This window comes from Galeopterus variegatus, unplaced genomic scaffold, assembly GCF_000696425.1.
Source record: "Galeopterus variegatus unplaced genomic scaffold, G_variegatus-3.0.2 Scaffold5501, whole genome shotgun sequence".
NCBI lineage: Eukaryota > Metazoa > Chordata > Mammalia > Dermoptera > Cynocephalidae > Galeopterus > Galeopterus variegatus.
The window spans coordinates 63,904-86,926 of record NW_007731612.1 but is presented as its reverse complement, the minus strand read 5'-3'; the positions used below and the strand labels follow the sequence as shown (position 1 = coordinate 86,926).

General features: G+C 33.4%; 1 protein-coding gene across 1 annotated transcript in view; it reads left to right on the top strand.

Moving 5' to 3' along the window:
• KIAA0586 (KIAA0586 ortholog) overlaps positions 1-23,023 on the top strand; it is a gene marked incomplete at its 3' end in the record, with an annotated part of 75,339 nt that overhangs the window by 26,392 nt on the left and 25,924 nt on the right. Inside the window, exons 13-23 of the mRNA XM_008589531.1 lie at positions 2,282-2,509; positions 4,298-4,472; positions 6,852-7,046; positions 8,277-8,464; positions 10,637-10,720; positions 11,422-11,502; positions 13,968-14,161; positions 15,541-15,659; positions 19,147-19,346; positions 21,891-22,050; positions 22,550-22,772. Coding sequence (XP_008587753.1) covers positions 2,282-2,509; positions 4,298-4,472; positions 6,852-7,046; positions 8,277-8,464; positions 10,637-10,720; positions 11,422-11,502; positions 13,968-14,161; positions 15,541-15,659; positions 19,147-19,346; positions 21,891-22,050; positions 22,550-22,772 — 1,847 coding nt within the window. The remainder of the gene's footprint in view (positions 1-2,281; positions 2,510-4,297; positions 4,473-6,851; positions 7,047-8,276; positions 8,465-10,636; positions 10,721-11,421; positions 11,503-13,967; positions 14,162-15,540; positions 15,660-19,146; positions 19,347-21,890; positions 22,051-22,549; positions 22,773-23,023) is intronic.

Sequence of the window (23,023 nt, the reverse complement as noted above, 5' to 3'; positions counted from 1 at the left end):
CCCCGTCCGGGCCCGGGGCCCGGCAACGGGTTCGAAAGCCTCGGTGCTGCTCCCGCGCCTCGCTCAGCCAGTGAGCGGGAACCGGTCTGTATGTGGGATCCGAACCCTCGGGCGGGAGCGCCGCCGCGCCTCCCAAGCGGCGCACTATCCAGTGCGCCACCGGGCCGGCCCACAGAAATATATTTTTAAACTTTGTTTTTTAAGAGATATGCCTCTTCAGTTTCAGGAAGTAGGAGTGAGTACAGACTTCATAAATATGACCCCCAAAGCACAGTCAACCAAAGGAAAAATAAACAAATGGGATTATATCAAATGAAAAAGCTTCTGCACAGCAAAAGAACAATCAACAGAGTGAAAAGACAACCAACAGAGTGGGAGAAAATATTTGCAAAGTAACATCTGACAAAGGATTAATATCCAGAATATACAAGGAACTCAAACAACTTTACAGCAAAAAACAAATAACCCAATTAAAAAATGGGCAAAGGAGCTGAATAGGCATTTCTCAAAGGAAGATATATGAATGGCCAACAGACATATGAAAAAATGCTCAACATCACTCAGCATCTGGGAAATGCAAATCAAAGTCACTTTGAGATACCATCTCACTCTAGTTAAGATGGCTAATATCCAAAAGACAGAATGATAAATGCTAGCGAGGTTGTAGGAAAAAAAGGAACTCTCATACATTGTTGGTGGGACTGCAAAATGGTACAGCCTTTACGGAAAATGGTGTGGAAGTTCCTCAAACAATTACAGATCTACAATATGACCCAGCTATTCCACGGCTGGGAATATACCCAGAAGAATGGAAATCATCATGCTGAAGTGATACCTGTACTCCCTTGTTTATTGTAGCACTGTTTACAATAGCCCCAAGAGTTGGAACCAGCCCAAATGTCCATCATCAGATGAGTGGATAAGGAAACTGTGATATCTCTCCGCAATGGAATGCTACTCTGCTATAAAAAAGAATGAAATACTACCATTCGCAGCAACATGGATGGACTTAGAAAAATTTTATTAAGTGAAACAAGTCAGGCACAGAAAGAGAAATACCACATTCTCACTTATTTGTGGTGTTGGGAAAAAATGCAAAAGTAACTTTGTCATAAGCCTGTTTTGTCCTTGGAACTATATTTGCTTGCTTCACTATTCTGAAATAACTTTTTCATAAGCCTGCTTTGTTCTAGAAGTAATATCTTGTCCTGGAAACTGTATTTGCTTGCTCCACTAGTCTGGCTATTAATCACTGCTTCTATTTTTGCCTTCTGTAAGCTTGCTTATCTGCACAGCCCACATATGCTAGCCTAGTGAATGCTGAAAAAAGAGGAAAAAAAAAAAATGTAAAAAAGCCCTGGAAGAGTCTGCTTATAAAAACCTTGTGACAACTGAGCTGAGGGTCCAGATTTTTCAGGCAGTAGCTTGTCTGGACCTGCCAGTGTAAAAAACTCCTGACTCTCCAACCCTCTGTTTGGCACTTCCTTGCCGAGTCTATTCCTACAACAGTAGGAGGTAAAAATAAATAAATAAATTTATAAACAAATAAATGGTGGTGGTGGGGGGGAAGACACAACAATCACAACAATTACTTGAACTTGTTAAGACAAGTGAACAGATATGATGTAGATGAGAGGGGAAGGCAGAGAGGGAGGGGGGAAAGAGGAACTAAAGGGACACGAAAATCAACTACAATGTGTATTGAGAAGTTAATAAAAATAAAAATATATATAACTAATATATATAACTAGTTATGAAGAATTTATTTTAGCTACTACAGGATGTATGAGAAAAGCACTGAACTAAGAGTCAGAAGATTTGGAATCTAGTTTGGCCTTGCAGCCAACTAGCAATATATGTTACTCTATTACGATGAATTCCATGTAAAATATGTTTCTTTAAACCTTCAAGTAATTTTAATTTATAAATATTTATCTCAGAGTTTTATTGCAAAATTCTTTGCTTTTTTGAAACTTATTTTTTAGTTTTTTAAACAGTTCCTAAATTCATATGGTTCAAACATCAAAAAGAGTAATAAAGTTTATAATGAAAAATTGCCCTCCTACCCCTCCTACTCCATAAGATACTGTCTTTTTGGTTTTTTGTTTATTCTTCTGTAGAATTTTTATTTATATGTAAACCAATATCCTTTATTTTTAAAGCATTTAAAACTGCTAATCTTTGTTTATATAACAGCAAAAAATAAATTTTAATACTTTCTGATGTGAAAGTGCTACTATTTGGATAGATTTTAAGTAATTTTCATTTTGGTTGTGTTAAGGATGAACTGGCAAGAAATGATTATGAACAAAAAAGATTTGATCAGAAGAATCAAAGGACCAGAAAAGCTCAATGTACAAGTAAAGATATTAAAATGAACACACAAGAAAAAACTATAAACAAATCTGTAATTTCAAGAAAAAACTCTCAAAAACAAATAGAAGAACATTGTAGAAATCCACCTATGAAGAGCATGCCTGCTTCAAATTTACAGAAAGAGAGAAAGAAAGTAAGATTTTAATCTGGTTTTGTGACATAAATGTTGCATTATAATTGATCATTTCCTTTAAGATATAAATGATGAAGTGAATGTGAAGATATATTAAAAATATGAAAGCATATACAAGCATAAACTATTTGTACACTATTCATAATTAGGATTTTAGATCCATAATGTGGAAACCACTGCACAAAATACAGCTGACCCTTGAATAATGCAGGAGGTAGGGGCAGTAACCCCCTGCACAGTTGAAAATCCCTGTATAACTCTTGACTCCCTAAAAGCTTAACTACTAAGCCTTACTGATAAAATAAATAGTCGATTAGCACATATTTTGTATGTTACACGTATTGCATACTGTGTTCTTAAAGTAAGCTAGAGAGAAGAAAATGTTAATAAGAAAATCATAAGGAAGTGAAACCACAACAGATCGCTTTTTACTGCTATATGCAATTTACTAGAGAGACAGACTGCTCACACAGAGATGATCAGCGTCACATGTCATTTTAAGAAGTTATTCAAGTTATTCCCAACACTTGAGCTTATTGCAATAGCAACAGGAGGTGACTACCAAATTATTACAGTAGTGCAGTATGTACTATAGTTAATTTTATTCAGTTATAATTTAATACTGCATTTTAATGTTTGTTTACATTTCTCTCAACTGTAAATGGTGCAACGTGAGGTCTATAAGTGTTTGTGTGCTAAGTTTTGATAAATTTTAATTTTTTATATAGATTTGTATGTTTCATGCTAATAAATGATAAAATAGACTAGTATCTATGTATGTTTTATATATTCATGACATACCTGACTTTTTCTCAATGTTTTTGATATTTCTAGACTGCATGATTCATCTGCAAACTTTTTCATATTGTCACAAATTTCAAAAAATTTTTCTAATATATTTATAGAAAAAATCCACATATAGGTGGACCCTCACAGTTCAAACTTGTGTTGTTTCAGTGTCAACTATACATATTTCTTACTTCTGGGATCTTACACTTAGAATCATAGTAATATAGCAGGTTTATCTAGAGATCATCTAGCCCAAAACTAGATTCTTTAGTTCACAGTACCCAAAATTGTATTTCATCTTTGAATATGTGTATATATGAAGATACTTCAAAAAGTTCATGGAAAAAGAATTGAAAGATAATATGAACCTTTACATGATCTTTTTGAAGTACCCTCGTATGTATATACATATTTTTTGCTTATTTTTCAGTTTAACAAATGTATGGTTTCATGCCTAGTGAATGTGAGGCACAGTGCTAACTACTTTGGAATTTTTTGACTGCTCTAATTAGGCTGTGACTTTCTTAGTACCAAATATGGATTGTTGAACAGATTATGAAAAGATCTACAGTGCTTGGCATTTACTAGATGCTCAATAAATGCTACCTTTTGGTGGCATTTAGATTATGGTTGAAGGTGGGATCAAGAATGCACAAATTCATTTATAGACTAGGTTTACTATATTTTTATTGTACTTGAGTATAATAAATTACACCTTTTACATAAATATATTTAAACACTACTTTTTGGTACTGAAAATACACTTAATAATATAGGAAACTTCATATGTCTTAGACGAATAATTTTTATATTTAAATTTCATACATTTAAAATTCTTGCTTGAAAACACTATCTAGAATTTAAAGGCTGTTTAAAATAGAGGGTTTTTCTGACCTGATAATTCTTATTATAGTATTTACACTAGCAAAAGGAGTCTTTAGAAAAATGAAATGTGTGATGACTGTTCTCACATTGAGTTGAATAACTCTGTATACATAGGGGCTTTCTAAAACAACCACAGTGATACAAGACGAGGATTATATGTTACAGATTTATGGAAAACCAGTTTATCAGGGGCATCGCAGCACTCTTAAAAAAGAACCATATCTCAGATTTAATTCTCCATCTCCTAAGTCCAAACCACAGAGACCAAAAGTAATAGAACGAGTTAAAGGTAAGGAACCCAATTTTTTGTGTTTAGCCTGATTTTTTTTGTGTTATCAGCTTAATATGTAAAGTTTCCTTTTGTTTGTTTTTTATTTATTATTGATAAATACAGTTCAAACTATACAATGCTTAGGAATGGAAAATAATTCCTTCTTGAAGAGGTAGGGAGAAATAGACCAGAACTTAAAGATCAAGCCACAAGATAGGAATAAGTGGAAGAAATGTAGGCTTAGATTTATCTTCAAATAAAGCATCATAAAATTTTTATTTAGGAGATGATGAATCTTGAACAATCTAAATTATAATCTAAGGAAAGTAGACATTTCCTTAAAGACATGGGCCCATCATGTTCTTATGAAGAGAAAGATCAGCCGTATGTTGTTTATTATTGTTAAAAGTGGTTAGGGGCACTTTTGCAGTTTGTTTTCAACAAGCCTTAGGTAGCAAAGGTGAAAAATTTTTTGTTGCTTTTGTATATAACTAAAAACATCTTCATTTATCACTACGTGTTTTGACTCAGATCTACCATTTCAGTGATATATTTAAATATACCTCTTTGTTAAATGTGGAGTCTGTTGACTTTGGTTGCTTTTTGAAGTTTCTCGGCTTGTACTTTAGTAGTCAATAAGATACTTTGACAATATGTGATAACTGGTGTATACCAACCCATTTTCCTTTCTTATCTTTTCTAAAAGTTGGAGCAGTAGCAGTTGTTTTAGTCCTCTATCCTTTCTGTAAGTTAAGTGATCATATAGAGTATTAGGTTATCTAGAAATCCTACTGATGTTATTTTAGTAAAGCGTATAGCTTATGAATGATACTTAATGTTTCCTCTTATTTATTGCAGCTTTGCTATTAATTCATACTTAGGGTTTTGAAAATTTTTGCAAAAAAAGAATTTGAGGTTTCAAAATACTTCCAGATCTAGAAATAACTTTATTCAGTAGCCCTTTTAATGGTATAAGTGATTGAAGACCTGTGGACATATGCTCATATGACTTGCTACCTGCTATTTCCTCCATCTGGAGGCTCCTCCTTCAAACACTTGCATGGATCATGCCCTCAGTTCTTTCAATCTCTGCTCTTAGGTGTTAGCTCCTTGGAGAGGTCTAACCTGACCACCCTATCCAAAGAATTATCTCCCATCCCTCTCTATCTCCTTGCACTGCCATACTCTTTATAGCATTTTTCACTATCTAATGTTCTATTTTTACTTGTTATTGATTGTTTTCCTTACTAAACTGTAAGCCCCATGAGTACAGTTGCTTTATTTACCTCTGTACTTCCTCTGTCTGAAAATATGCCTAACACATATTAAAGGCTGAACAAATATATTTTAAATAAACACTCAAGAAAAGTATTTATTCAATAAACTGAATGACTATCAGAGAACAGGATGAAAAAATATAGATATGGTATAAATTTTTCTTCCTGGGATCATAAACAAAAGGAAACTATATTTAAAAGCCTAGATGCATAAAACCACCTATATTAAAAATAAAATTGTAGTAATATTATAATGTCAGGAGATTATTTAGGAAATATTTTAGGCTTTTTTCCTTTGAATTTTTACTTTTTTCTTTTCTTCACTTTTTTTGGGTTTCATAGAAATTTATCCTCTTCTCCAGAGACAGATAATCAAATTTTTTATTTTTTATGAGTTTAGGATATAATGTCTATATAGATCTATGTCATAGGAATAGAAAAAAATGTATAACAATATTAACTTCTGTAAGGTTTAAGTAGGTATAGAAGTAGATTATCTGTATATAATTTTAAAGGATAAAGACTGGTTATTCAGAGTCATGTTATGAATAAAGCTATAATGAGAGAATGAAAAAAATTCAATTCCAAAAAATGATTATTAACTTTTTTGTACCTATGGAAAAAAATTTAATGAGTTCAAACATACTGTCTGAATATTCTTCAGAATCTTTGACACTTTTTTGTAGTTATTGTATCTATTCTGTCATAGTAGCTATTACAATTTTTACATCTATTCATGGGTTGGCAAACTATGGCCTATAGATGAGTTGCCTGTTTTTGTAAATAAAGTTTTATTTGAACCTAGCCATACTCATTCATTTATGTATTGTCCATGGCTGCTTTCAAGATATAACAGCAAAGCTGAGTAGTTGCAACTGAGACCACATGTTCCACAAGACTAAAGTATTTACTGTGATCATTTAAGAAAAATTTGCCAACCTCTGGTCTTTATGTTACTTCTATTTGGGGGCCCTCTCACATTATTTATAGAATGAGATCTTTCTATGAAGAAGAGTTGCTATATTTCTAGATAGCCGGATACTAGATATTTAAACAATATTTTAAAATATTTGCAACCCCAAATAAATAAATAAATATTTGCCATTGATGATTATTACAGGCACTAAAGTCAAGTCAACAAGAACACAAACTGACTTTTATGCAACAAAACCTATGAAGATGAATTCTAAAATGCAACAGTCTATTGCTACACTACCTCATGGTGAGCAGCAATATTTGTTCAGCCCAAGCAGAGAAATGCCTACTCTTTCAGGTACACTGGAAGGTCATCTAATTCCTATGGCAATTCTTTTAGGTAAGAACCAACAAAATATGTGGTGTGAATTTTAAATTTTTATCAATAGTAGCTGAACTCACAAAATGGTACTGACATGGTACTCACCTAACTTTTCCTGTAGGTATTGTTACATTTGTGGGGAGGGCCTCAGAATGAATCTTAAGCTGTTTAATAGCAATCTCTGAAATGATGGGCTTCTGCTATAGTTTTACTCACAAGAAACATTCTTATTATTTTGCTGTAGATGGAATGAAATCTTAAGAAGTTTAGACATGTCATGGATATTCATGAAGATTTCAGGAAGTTTGATTAGCTTGTTAATATTGTCATGCTTTAGGGGAAGTACTTTGTAGCACTTTTATGTAATTTTCAACAAGACTATGATAAGAAAAAGTTGTATGATTGTGTATTGTAAGCCAGTAGTTAATTATTTACTCATTTGAGGTCTCTAAGAGTCATCATGTTAAAAATTGAACAAATCATTTTTGTCCTCACACCAGCTCTTCAAATCTAATTAGCTCCTTTTTTCTTTCAGTGTCTTTGTTGTTCTTTCTTAATTTTGTTAAATAATTTAAATATGAATATTTTTAACATAAAAGCATTTTAAAATTTCGATATTATGGATGAATGGCATGTCAACTTGGTAGCTAGTATCTGTTCAAACTTGCCTTCTAGTAATATAATAGATGACACTTTTAAAGTTCTTACTGTGTGCCAGGTACATTTCTAAGCACTTTATATATATTCACTCATTTAATTCACCCTACAAATCACCTGATAATATACAATTCTATAAATAAAGAAACTAAGGCACAAAGAGGTTAAGTAATCTGTCAAAGGTCACACAGCTGGAGTAGAGCTGGGATTCAAACCTAGGCAGGCTGGCTTTAGCATCTGTTGTTTTTAACAGGTACACTGTACTGCACTTTGAAATGTAGAAAATAAGTAGGACTTTTAAAGTGAAACCTAACAAGTTTTGACGTGTTTTAAAATGTTGATCATATTAGTACCTCATAGCCTTTACTTTGAGGATTAAATTAGATAGTGTATGTGAGGTGTTTAGTGCTGCTGCTACAAGGATGACATGGTAGTGAGTATATTGACAGTGGTGATGATGGAAAGAAAGGTGATAGTCAGATACTGCTTTCCTCTCATATGAGAATACAGCCACAAAGATCCAGGCAGTATATTAGATTTTCCCCTGTATTTCTGAAATAGTTGACTCATTTTCGCCTCTTAACTTCTTAGGACAGACCCAAAGTGATAGTGATTCTATGCCACCTGCTGGAGTAATCGTCAACAAGCCACATTCTGTAACCGTGACTACTTCTATTCCTCCATCATCTCGAAAAATAGAAACTGGAGTAAAGAAACCTAACGTAGCAGTTGTAGAAATGAAGTCAGAAAAAAAAGATCCTCCTCAGCTTACTGTTCAGGTATGCCAGGGTGCATGAGCAGAAAATTCTAAGGAAAAATATCTTTGGCTTAACATTAGTACCTAAAAGCCATTACATTGTTTCATGAAAACTTTGCTTTCATCATGGCTCCCGTATTCTTTGTAACTGTGGTATTAATGTGATGTCTCTATCCTCTTCTGTATGATTTAAGCTACTCTTCTAGGCCAGTGACTCCTATCCAGATGACTCAGTGCTATTCCAGAAGGAACAATTGAACAGTATATTATAATTAACTTAAAAAGAGTTAATGTGTGTGACTTATATAATTAGTACTTCAAACTTTACATGGACATATATAAGAAGACGTAAATGAATTCAGGGAGAGCTTATTTTCATATGCAAAGGCTAAATATTTAGGTTTTTGGTTCTTCTCAAGTTAATGTATGATTTTGGTGAAATTCTAATAAAAAAATAAATAACCATGAGATTATTTTCTTTTAATCTTGAACTTTAGGATCATTTTGATATCTGAAAGAACAAAGGGTTTAGAAAAGTTAAAGGGTTTTGGTACTGATCCGGTATAACAGAGTGCTTCAGAAATAGCCTTGGTTATTTAAAAAGAATGTAATATGATGAGACTTCATAAGTCAATGGGAAATAAAATTCTTGTAAATGAGATAATTTATGTTATAATTGTTTAGGAATATGGAAAAAAGATCAATTTTAGACTCTAGACTACTACTGTATAGCAAATGAGTTCCAAATGGGCAATAGGCCAAAGTATAACTACAAAATATAAAAACATAGAAACATTAGAAGATAATTGTATAGAATTTTTATCAAAACTGAAGCTAAGTCTAGATATAAGAGAAGGAATATGGAAAAAAGATCAATTTTAGACTCTAGACTACTACTGTATAGCAAATGAGTTCCAGATGGGCAATAGGCCAAAGTATAACTACAAAATATAAAAACATAGAAAAATTAGAAGATAATTGTATAGAATTTTTATCAAAACTGAAGCTAAGTCTAGATATAAGAGACGAAAACTTACATATGATAGAAAAATAGATTTTAATTTATATAATTGAAAGCTTTCATATGTTAAAAAAATCCTAAATAAAAAGGAAAACAGTAGTGAGAAAATATGATAGGAAGATACTAGTAAAGGATTAATTTTTAAATATAAAAACTGCCATGAATTAATAAGAAAACAATCAAAATCCAGAAATAACCAAAGGACATCAAGAAGACTCTACGAAAGAGAAAATAGTTTATCAGCAAGCAAGTAGAATAATTTAAATTTTGCTAGTAACTAAGATAATGCAAATTAAAATAATAACATACCTCTATTTAAAAACTGTTATTGATGAAACACTCATATTATTTAGCTTTGATGAGGGTTGTGTAAAACTTGAATTAATTATGTTTTTGATGATGTAAATAGAGGTTGTTTAGATTGCATTTTGCCAGTAATTACCAAGAATCTTAAATATTCGTGCTCTGTGGCCCAAAAAGCTAATCTAATACCTGGCCATCTAGCATAATGAAATAATTCAAAATTTAGGAAGAAAATTCTGTATATAAGAAGGAGGTTTTTTTTGTGCATGTGTGATATATTTATGTAATAGTGGAAAAATTGGAACTATCCTAAATGTTTACCAATAGGAACATAATTAAATAATTAAGGCATGTATATTTGTTGCCATATTATATAGTCATCTAAAAATATAATTTTGAAGTCTATACAGAAGCAGGGTAAGGTGTTTATGACTAAAAACAGTGAAAAGTCAGGTATGAAAACTATTTTAGATTTTAGCTATGCATAAGTGGATAGTGAAAAGACAAGGGAATACTAGAAATGAAGTTATCTTAAGATAGTAGGATTTTGTTTTCTCCTTTATTTCTTATATTTTATAAAGTATGTTTTCATAATTCAGGAAATGTATTATCTATTGGCTTCACAATCAAAACTTAAATGGCATGTTTTGTTATCAATACACACATACAGGGTCTTCAAAAGTTCACGGAAGTATTAATATTATCTTTTAATTCAGTTTTTCCATCAACTTTCTTAAGTACCCTCCTCAAATATATATATATATTTATATATATACATACACACACACACACACACACACACACAGAGAGAGAGAGAGAGATTTGAGTTAAAATGATAAACAGAAAGTTGTATGTTGTGTTTCATTTTAGGTATTACCCAATGTAGATATTGACAGCATTTCAAATGGTAGCACTGATGTTGGTCCATCTCTGCCTAGTCCACTGCCGGTCCCGGTCTGGTACGGGCGCGACACTGAGGGTTGCGATCCGTTGCCGGTCACGATAAAAGACAAAAAAAAAAAAAAAAAAAAAGAAAGGTGGGGCCTTGAAGAGGTGATTAGATTATAGGACCATTCCATAGTCAATGGATTAATAGTGGTGGTCAGGGCCGTGGTCCAGAGGGCTTTGAAAAGAGAGCATGTGAGAATCTCTCCCTCTCTGCTGTGCTGTTTCTACCATGTGAGGCCCCTGGCTTACTGTTGCAACCACCAGATGTGTTCCCTGGACTCTGGACTTCTCAGTCTCCAAACTGTAAGCAATAAATTTTGTATTCTTACAAATTACCTAGTTTCTAGGGCCGGCCCATGGCTCACTTGGGAGAGTTTGGTGCTGATAACAAAAAGGCCATGGGTTTGGATCCTACATAGGGATGGCCAGGTTCGCTCACTGGCTGAGCGTGGTGCTGACAACACCACGTTAAGGGTTAAGATCCCCTTACTGGTCATCTTTTAAAAAAAAAAAAGAAATAGTGACCTACTGATTTGGGGACTAGCTTGCATTTCATTTACTAATTAAATCAGTTCTGAATAGGATATTAAAATAAAAAATGGGGCCATGTATTTACAAGTTTATGCTATAGGTAGAATTATGAAAAATTATGTAAAAATTTTAAAAACATTAAGCACAACAAAAACCTTCTGAAAATGCTTTCTTAGACTCCAGAATTTATGGAGGTAGATGAAGAAGAGGTGAAGTTTCCAGGAAATAACTTCGATGAAGTAATCGATGTCATACAGGTAACAAAGCTTAGGAAGCATGAGAAACTATTTTTCTACCAGTATTTCTCCAGGTGGTTGAATATCTTTTGACTATTAATATTGCATTACAGTACTTTGAGAAACTTTTGCTTTTGAGTTAAATACAGTAGTCCCCCCCCTCCCCCCTTATTTGCAGTTTCAGTTACCTGCAGTCAACCATGATCAGGAAATATTAAATGGAAATTCTACAAATAAACAATTCATAAGTTTTAAGTTGCATGCCGATCTGAGTGCACTGTCCCACTCAGTCCAGCCTGAGTGAATCATCCCTTCATCTAGCAGATCCACACTGTAGATGCTACGTGCCCATTACTTACTCAGTAGCCTTCTCAGTTATCATGTGACTATCGTGGTATCACAGTGCTTGTGTTCAGGTAACCCTTATTTGATTTGATAATGACCCCAAAGTGCAAGAGTAGTGATGCTGGCAATACTGATATGCCAAACACAAGTCATAAAGTGCTTCCTCCTTTAAGTGAAAAGGTGAAAGTTCTTAATAAGGAAAGAAAAAAATTGTATGTTGAAGTTGCTAAGATCTACAGTAACAATGAATCTTCTATCTCTGAAATTCTTAAGAAGGAAAAAGAAATCTGTTAGTTTTGCTGTTGCACCTCAAACTGCAAAAGTTACTACAGCCACAGTGCATGATATTGCTTAGTGAAGTTGGAAAAGGCCTTAAACTTCTGGGTGGAAGATATAAACAGAATTGTGTTCTGATTGATGGCAATTGATTTTGGTACTATCTGCAGTTTCAGACATCCACAGATAAAGGGGGAGTACTGTATACTTTTACTTTAAAAAATTGTAAAGTTGTTATTCTATAATGTGTGTTGTCTTTATCAGTATTACCTATCTGCCTTCATGAAACTTAATGACTGCTGTTTCCCACCTAGATCTTGTCTCTCCTGCCTACTACTTTCTTCTTTCTTCCTGTTTCCTTCGGCTTCTCTCCCTCTAATCTGTCCTTTCTTAATTGTATTACATTTATATCTTTTGATTTCTGGATTAGTGGCAAGGTTAGGGTATATTAAAAAAAAAGTTGTGAGGAGTCTAAAATTCAAGGGAAGATCCCATATGGAAGGAAGAGTTATAGAAATGGTAGAAAGTAAAATGGAAGGAGAGAAAAAATAGGAGGAAGTAAAATAGAAAGGGTGGGAGAAAAGATCACAGAACATATAAACTATTTGAATATTCAGTAGACTTTAAGGAAGACATTTGTTTATATTTTTTTGATTTTCAGAGCTAAGACCAGTTTTGTTAATCATAAAATCAAATGCTATTTTAGAATGGATATGCAGAGGTCTGCAGTATATTAATGTTATTTGCTTACAGGTATATCTTCTTTTTTTTTTAAAAGATGACCGGTAAGGGGATCTCAACCCTTGGCTTGGTGTTGTCAGCACCATGCTCAGCCAGTGAGCAAACCGGCCATCCCTATATAGGATCCGAACCCGTGGCCTTGGTGTTATCAGCACCGCACTCTACCGAGTGAGCCACGGGCCGGCCTACAGGTATATCTTCTAATGTGAGTGCCACATGAGTGTTTCGAAGGCAGGAATTATGTTTATCTTTGTATTCCTAATGCCTAGCCAAAATAATTGATAACTGTTTATTCAATGTACAGGTAAAAGAAACAAGTACAGAAATAGCAAAGGATTTGAAGTTCAAAGACAAATGTTCCTAACCTAGCTCTCATTTTTTGATGGAATAATATTATTGTATTTAAAGAGACTGAGATTTTGAGATAGGTATTGAATTATTTATAGATAAAAGGATATGATATCTGTGATTTGCTTCAAAATGATGTGTGAAGGGGAAAGTGGATGGGGGGATTAGTCTTGATGATATAAGGTTGACCATGAGTTGATAATTGTTGAAGCTGGGGAGCAGATAAATGTGATTCATGTTATTTATATACAGCAGGTATAGTATATGGGCACTGTTTTGTTTACTTTTAAACACATATACCATTTTTCATAATAAAAAGTTTAAAGTTTCCAGAAATAATTCTTTTGATCATGAGATAATGATGGAAATACTGTGTAAGATGACCTAACTGCATAATTAAATGTAAATTATAGGTTCTGCATGAGCAGTGATATTTGGAAGCATCAGTTTGTTAATGATAATAACATAGTTTATAAATTTCTAGAGGGAAATGTTAATGTTTTGTGCAGGAATAATGAAGTTTGTTTTATGCGTGTATAAAATGAATATTAGGTTTTAAAAAGACAAACTAATTGTATAATTAAGGTTTCTTCAATGTGATATGTATGACTACGATATATGTTATAATTAGTGCAATACCACCTAATTAGAAATGCCGTTGGTTAATTTAGAAGCATTGGTTAATTCACCTAAGCTAATTTCCCTGCCTATAGTTGGCACTCAGTAAATGTTAAACAGATACATGAATATAATAGTTCTGTTTTTATTAATACCAGGAAGAGGAAAAAAGGGATGAGATTCCAGAATACTCTGAACCAATTCTGGAGTTTAACAGAAGTGTTAAAGTTGTTTCTACAAAATATAATGGTCCTGCATTTCCACCAGTTGCTTCTACTTTACAGCCCACTGCTGATATTCTGGAGAAAGTAATTGAGAGAAAAGAAACATTGGAAAATAGCTTAATTCAGTGGTGAGTTTACAATGGTGTTGGTATGAATTAGAATCATAGTAGCAAATATAAATGCAAAGTGTTAAACTTTGGTAGAAAATCTTGTCTTCTTTTGTTTATTAAACTTTTCCTTTCCTGTAGTCACTGGAAACTATTTGATGTAATGCTGAGGGCTTAACTAATTGTTAGAAGTATTGTTTCTGTCCTTGTATTTTTGTACTTAGGCTGTCTACTATGGCAAAGAGACTATTAATAAGTAACAAAAGCCTTAAAAATGTACAACTTATTTAATCCAGTGATTCACTCCGAGAAATTTATCCTAAGTAATTATAATTCTGCTACTAGGCCATATGAGTATAGTATCTAGCACTAAAAAGAAGGCACTATTCTAAGTTTGTTACATATTTACAACAATAAGTTGTAAAAGGTAATTGTTTTCACATATTCCAATAATAATTGTAGTATGTCGTTATATATTGTATACAAATATGAAATGAACTCTATTATCATCCTTATTTTTACTTGTAAGATGCCTTAAGGAAGTTATAAACTAAACTAAACTGAATACTAATATAGTTATTAAAATTAGGTTAAGAAGAATATTTAGTGATGTTGAAAAATATTGATAACATACTTGTGTATAAAGGAACAGGATACTAACAGTGTTACCCCCGTTTACAAGAACTTACTCAAAAATAAATGTGCATATAACAAAAGATTGAAAAACATATATACCAATTGTTAACTGTTCATCCCTAAATCTAGGATTTTGGGTGAGCCTTATCAATTTTTTAAAAACCATATATTTTCTGAGTTTTCTATAATGTATATCTATTATTTATATAATAATAATTTTTAAGAACTCTATTAGTAGCTCTAAAGAAATGTACCAGAAGTCTTCTATTCCCCTTCCATGTTCCTTTCCTCTTCTTCCCCTTCCTGAAAATGACCTTGGAAACGAACTTTTTCTTTCCTTCTTAAGAGGAAAACTGCCCTGTATCACAACCTATATATTTATTTCCTTGAAGAGAGGGCATCTGAACATCTTTTCTAGCTTCGATCTTATATGGTTTTCTATGTGTGCTCTCATAGTGGGAATCAAACCTTTTAGGTACGTGATGTGCCAGATAATTACTGACCCAAATCTTATTCTGAATTTAGGAGTTATGTTAACCTTCTCATTAGACTAATCTGAAAGATTTTAATTTGATTTAGATTCTGTTTCATATGGTTTATCTTGTTAGAAGATACTTTTTTTTTCTCCTTTCCAGATTTAACTTTCAGAATGATTGTTTCACATGTAAAAGTTTGTACCCAAGGGTAAAGATTATTTTTAAGTATTTTTAACATTGTATACATTTCACTCAAATTTAGGAGTTCTTAACTTTTATCCTCCCCAGGGTAGAACAAGAAATAATGTCAAGAATTATTTCTGGGCTCCTTCCAATTCAGCAACATTCTGTACCTGATGTCAGTGTTTCACTCAGTGAGGCAAGTGAGCCCTTAACTTCTGACATTGGTAAGTGAAATGTAATCTTTTTTGTTGTTGTTATTAGAAGACAAAACCTTTAGTTCATTGTGGATTTACATATTCCAGAGGCCAAGTAAGTCCTCAGCTGACAAAAAATAAGCTTTTACTTCCTATCTCATGTTCCAGAACTTCTCTGTAGTGAAAGTCTGTTTTCCCTCACCCCCTTATTTCATATTGCAGCTTTCAGATTATTAAACCACTCTTCATCCCTCCCACCCCAAATCTGTCAGTCCCATAGTACTTTGTATATATTTCTGTTATATTAATTATCAGATTATATTATGGTTAGTTTACATACCTGTCTCACTCACTTGACTATAAATTACTCAGGATGAAGCGTGTTTCTCCATTAGTGCCTGGCTCTTGACTGACACCTAGTAAGTCTTTAAGTATTCATCGAATAGTTAAATGAGCCTTTTTCTTTATGGAGCCCATGCCATTCTTCTCCCTTCCACTCTTTTCTTTATGGAGCCCATGCCATTCTTCTCCCTCCCCCTTCTCTTTCTCATTCTTCTTCTTCTATTCCTCCTCTTCCTCTCTCCCCTCCTTCTCCATCAGCTTTTTTTGAGATATAATTTGCTTGCAATAAAATTCACCAATTCTAAGTGTACTGTTTGACAAGTTTTGATCAATACACACAGCTATGCATTAGCCATACAATCATGATATGGAAACACATTTCCATCGTCCCCGAAAGTTCCCTTATGCCATTTGCAGTCAATTCCTAACCCTCACCCATGTCCATTGGCTCCTAACAACCACTGATCTGTTTTCCATCACTGTATTTTCACCTTTTCTACAATTTCATACGTATGTAATCATACAATATGTAGTCTTTTGTTGGCTGGCTTCCTTTATTTATCATAATGCTTTGAGAATCATGCTGTTATGTATAGTAGTATGAATATTATACTGTATAGATACATCATAATTTGTTAATCCATTTACCAGTTGATGGACATTTACAGTCTTTTAGTTTTTGGCTATTATGAATAAAGCTGCTATGAACATTTGTAAACAAATCTCTGTATAGAAACATCTTTTAGTTTCTCTTGGTCATATAGTAAGTAAACGTTTAACTTTAGAAGAAACTGCTAAATGTTTTCCAAAGTGAGTGTACTATTTTGCATTCCGACCAGCAGTGTATGAGAGTTCCACCTACTCCATATCCTCACCAACACTTGGTGTTGTCAGTGTTTTTAATTCTAGTCATTCTGTACGTATGTGGAGCTGTGGTTTTTTTTTACATTTCCCTAATTATGCTAATGAATGAGTAGTATACAGTTGCCCCTTGAAAAACACAGGTTTGAATTGCATGGGTCCACTTATATGCACATTTTTTCCAATAAATATACATACAGTACTGTAAATGTAATTCCTCTTCCATATAATCTACTTAATAACATTTTCTTTTCTCTAGCTTTCTTTATTGAAAGAATACAGTATATATATATATATTTTGTCTCTTTCTCTTCCATTTGCCCACTTTCTCTTTAGTCCTCATGAGTTGGCTTTCTGCCCTCCCCATCATGAGACTCCTTTCTCAGAGCATTTGGTTGTCAAAGATGCTGCCCTTTGTCAAATCCTTATTCTGCTAGATGGCTCTAGCATGGGCACTATTAACCAGCTCTAATTCTTAAAATATTCGTAACTGCCCAAATCCTAAGTATCAGCAGTCATATTTACTGCTTTTATTTTCTCTTTCTCTTCCATTTGCCCACTTTCTCTTTAGTCCTCATGAGTTGGCTTTCTGCCCTCCACATCATGAGACTCCTTTCTCAGAGCATTTGGTTGTCAAAGATGCTGCCCTTTGTCAAATCCTTATTCTGCTAGATAGCTCTAGCATGGGCACTATTAACCAGCTCTAATTCTTAAAATATTCGACTGGTTTTGGCTTCTTAGATTTCATTCTGTTGTTTTTCCTTCTATCTTTTTTAACTTCTTCAAGACCTTCATTTCCTCATTTTTATTTTCTGCTACTTGATTAAAACTATTTCCCAAGTTTCTATGCCCTAACCTCTTTTCTGTTTTTCCCATTTCCTCTTTCCATTAGTTATATTGTGTCAGTTGATGACCCCTAAGGCATGCATCTAGGCTGCACTTTGAGTAAGTTCTGCCTGTTAGTGAATATTCTACTTGATGCTCCACTGGAGTCCCAAACTTAGCATGTCCAAAATATATCTAATTTTTCTGCCCATCCTGGTGCTCTTCCTTTGTTCTCTATTTCTGTTAATGATATCACAATTTTCACAGCACCCAATCTCCAAAGCCTTGGAGGTTTTCTTTGTTCTATTTTCTTTTCTTTGCTCTTCTTCAGTCCCTACTCAGCTACAGCCTACAACTAGCTCCATATAGTTTATTGTTTTATTTGGTTAATTCTTCCTATTTAGTATAGCTCTTATGCTTCCTTCCCTTGCTACCACCCAGGTCTTTTTTCATCTCATTTTTTGAAGGGAGGAAAAAATGACCAACAAAGTTACAGGAAAATTGGTGTTTTCCCAGATGAGAATCTTAAAATTTCCAAATCGGATATTTAGGTCCTATTCTGTTCTCTGTCAAAACATGTGTATTTGCTTCTGTTTTGCCAATGTCTGGATAGAACTTTTGGACTTCATAGGAGAGAAGTTCTGATTTTTGGTCATGCCAAAGCAATGAATTATGGAAACTAAAAAGGAGATTTATTGACATATATTGTCAAATGTAAATTTGGGATTTCGATAATCTCTGTTACGGTCACTCCAGAGTAATTTGCTATTACTTACCCCTCAACAAGTGACCCCAAGACACTGGTACCCACTTTTTAGGGAATTCTGGATATTTCTGCCATCGTTGCCTACCTGTAGAGTGTCTGATAACAAGCACCTGAACTGCTGTGGAGTTTTGAGGAGGAATACCCTGTAATATTAATAACTGATGTATGTGAAACTAGGAGGAAGGAAAGTTTGCCTTCATACTTATTGCATCCTTGTGTTTTGGTCAAGATATATCACAGGGTTTCCTGTTGCCCTACTTTTGGAAATGTGGATTGTTTTCAGATGAGGACATTTAATGTGGATGCAAGTCCTTTTTATCACTAAATTATGTAGTGATAGGGAAGAGGACATATAACTAAATTTTCATCTGTGTGTTTTCCTCCCCCTTTTGGTTTGCCTAGAGAGAATGTTCATTATATAAGTTCTCATCTTAGTCTCTTTTATAATAAGTAGATATGTTAATTATGTAGTGATAGGGAAGAGGACATATAACTAAATTTTCATCTGTGTGTTTTCCTCCCCATTTTGGTTTGCCTAGAGAGAATGTTCATTATATAAGTTCTCATCTTAGTCTCTTTTATAATAAGTAGATATGTTTGAGTTTTATTCCTCCTCCCACCCCCATATACATATATATTGGAATCTCTAAAATTTTAAGAATTAAAGTTTGGATTGCAAGCATGTTTCTTGCGCACTTATTCTGAAGTTCTTTTATTTTTTAGTGGAAGGAACAAGCGGTGGTGCCCTCCAGCTTTTTGTTGATGCTGGGGTTCCTGTGAATTCAGACTTGATTAGCCATTTTGTGAATGAAGCTCTTGCTGAGACCATTGCTGTCATGCTGGGTGACAGAGAAGCAAAGAAGTCAGATCCTGTTGCTACCATTGTTTCTGTGGATGTTTCAACAAATGAAACACACTTGCCGGTAGGAGTGACTCTCCTTTCATGACTTAGAGTTCTGGGGAATTTCTGATACATTTATTAAAGAACAGTGACATAGATAAATTTTAAACTGCATGTCATAAGATCATGGTTTGTGATAGAATTTTATTTCTTGTTGCTATGATAAAAGTAACATTTCTCCCATTTTATTTTAAAAACTTTAAAATTTATAGAAAAGTTAAAAATATGATTCAATGAACAGCTGTATACACATTTTCAAAATCTGTCTTTATATGTGCCATATGTTATATATCCTTTAAAAACTATTTGAAAGTTACAGACATCATAGTACTTTACCTCAGAAGTATCAGCAGTATCTCCTAACAAAAGATACTTTCTTATGTAATCAAAGTACCATATCATACCTTCCAAATTTAACATTTATATGTTAGTAATATAGAATATAACACACTGCTTTATTGAGCAAGACTGCAAAGGCAGAGACAACTAAAGCAAAAGTACATAAATGGGACTATCAAACTGAAAAGCTTCTGCATAGCAAGGGACACTATCAGCAAAGTGACGAAGCAACCTACAAAATGGGAGAAAGTGTTTGCAAGGGAAAGTGTTTCCATCAGACAAGTGACTGATAGCCAGAATATGTAAGGAACTCAAACACCACAACAGAAGAAAACCAAATAATCAAATTAAAAAAATGAGCAAAGGACCTGAACAGATAGTTTCCATCAGACAAGTGACTGATAGCCAGAATATGTAAGGAACTCAAACACCACAACAGAAAAAAACCAAATAATCAAATTAAAAAAATGAGCAAAGGACCTGAACAGATACTTCTCAAAACAAGATATATAAATGGCCAACAAGCACATAGAAAAATGCTCAATATCACTAAACATCAGGGAAATGTAAATTAAAGCCACAATGAGATATCATCTTACCCTAGTTAGAATGTCAACAAGACAAAGTAACAAATGTTGGTGAGGATGCAGAGAAAGGAGACACTGATCTTCCAAATATAATTCAAAATTAGTTTTTAAGTTTCATAAAGAAATCTTGTTCAGATTTTTATTGGAATTAATCCCATTTTGATTGGTTTAATTTGGGAAGGGTTGACGTCTTTATGACACTGTGTCTTAACCATCATATAAGATTTTGTGGAACATTAAATGAAATGATATATGATAAGAGCTTAATTTAGTGCCTAGAACTTGGAAAATACTCAGTAACTAATAGTTTATCATCATAATTATCCATTATCCATACTAGAAGAATACCTTTAAATCCTCTCATGATGATCAACCAGTAACATTATATTTGAAAACAATGCTTCTATGCTAAAGGTTTATGCAGTCAAGAAGAAAAAACGGTAGTATATTTATTTCATTTTAAAATGAAGGTTAAGAATATGCTAATTATTAAGCGATGCTTTAGAATTTCTAATATGCCTCATGGTTTTAAATTGCATATTAATTTGCAACTCATAACACAGAATAAGGCTAGTCACCCTAATATATAAACTTTTTAGAGTGAGAAGAAAAAGACAAATAATATGTTTTTAAAACGGGCAAAGAATGTGACCAGACAGTTCACACACATGAAACAAATACAAATCACCCATATATATGTAAAAAGATGGTCAGCCTCACTGATAATAAGAAAAAAATTTACTGAAATTCTATTTTTACTGATTAGATTGGCAAAACTCTAAAAGTTTAATAATACTGTGGTTTAATAAACATTGCAGAAATGGGCATTCTCATACCTTCTGGTGGTAGTGTAAAATAGTACAGTAGAGAGATATTTGGCAATATCTATTCAAATTAAAAACATAAATAGTTCTTTAACTGAGCAGTCCCACTTTTGGGAATTTATTCCCTAAATAAGTATACATACATAAAAATGACTTAAGTCAAGATTTATTTAACTCCAAGGAAGGGAACTAGGAAGAAAGAACATGGATAGAAGGAGAGACTTAATGTTCACTATCATCCTTTTGTACCTTTTGAATTTTGAACCATTTGAATGGTTACCTATTCAACAAATTAACATTGAAACATTCACTTTTTCCTTCCACAGTACTTTCCATCTCCCTATTTATTGTGTTCATCTTTTCCTACCCTTCACCTCACTTTTTCTTATCCTTTCCTTATTTTTTATATGCTCTGTTCTTTTGTGCTAAAAGGCTGAATTTTTTTTTTTTTTGATGTCTTGTCAATCAATCATACTGCTTCTTTTCTATTGCGTAGCCTATCCCATCAAGTTTGTAGCTGGATTTGATCTTTAGCTGCATCTGTTTAATCTTCCTCTATACATTAAAAGAGGGTGCCTTAGATTTCTTTGGGACCTATTCAGAGGCAGAATGATTTCAATTGCCTGAGGCTTTCTGCAGGCCAATCTTAGATTAACAGTTCAGGAGTTCAAGAGCCAGCGAACTTAAGGTTCTCTTTTTCCCACCTGTTCATTTAAATTATATGCCATGTATGAATGAGCTCATATCATTGTTTCAAATTACTTTTATTTGGGTGATTATAAGCACCATTTATCTTGTTTTATTAATTTATTTTAGGCAAGAGTGTGTACCCCCATGGCTACCCCACAGCCTACTCCTCCTTGCTCACCTTCATCACCTCCTAAGGAATGTGTGTTGGTAAAAACTCCAGATTCTTCTCCCTGTGATTCATATCACGATGTGGCTTTTCCTGTGAAAGAAATAGTTGCTGAAAAAGGTAGAGACTTATTTCTGTAACTTAGTTCTAATTTTAACAACTATTAAATAAAATTCCATGATTTTTTATAAGATGCTTTATAAATTAATATAAATATATTTGTAAAAAAAAAGAGATACACACACACACACACACACACACACACACACACACGCACACACGTTTGTCTGCTTACTAGGTTTTAGTTAATCAATTTTTCCTGCAAGGAAACTAAGGAATTGATTGCCACGTCTTAAAGTGTGTAATCTCATAGATGCTTAAACTACTTTATGTATTAAAAGTAAAATCTTTTCAAGGTTATTTTCTTATACTTTACTAAATTAATTAGGAATTTTTCTATTAATGGCCACCACCATCATCATCATTATTATTATTAATTATTATTGCCATTATTTGTATGCCAAAATGTTAAAGGATGTCTGAAGCAACATAACTTGCCTTCCTATGATGTTGTTTACTGACTTTTATCTTTTTCATTCTTTTTTAAAAAAATTTTTAGGAAATGATATGCCTCCCATCGTGCTTGTTAATACTCCAACAGTCACCCCTGTTACTACCCCTCCTCCGGCAGCAGCTCTTACCCCAACTTTGTCAGAGATTTCCATTAATAAATTGAAGATATCCAGCCCAGAGCTTCCCAAGCCATGGGGTGATGGAGACCTGCCGCTGGAAGAAGAGAATCCTAACTCTCTTCAAGAAGAACGTCTTCATCCAAGAGCTATGTAAATGAGAACATATTCACTTTTAATAACTGTAAATTACAACTTATGTGTCCCATTGAAAGCATAAAAATGATAAACAAAGCTTAATAAAGCACAAACTTCTTTATACTTTAGAAGTTTCATAAATTTAAGTTTTTTTTTTTTTTTTTCCTTTTTGTCTTTTTTACTGACCGGCAACGGGATCGCAACCCTCAGTGTCGCGCCCGTACTAGGGACCGGCAACGGGATCGCAACCCTCAGTGTTGCGCCCT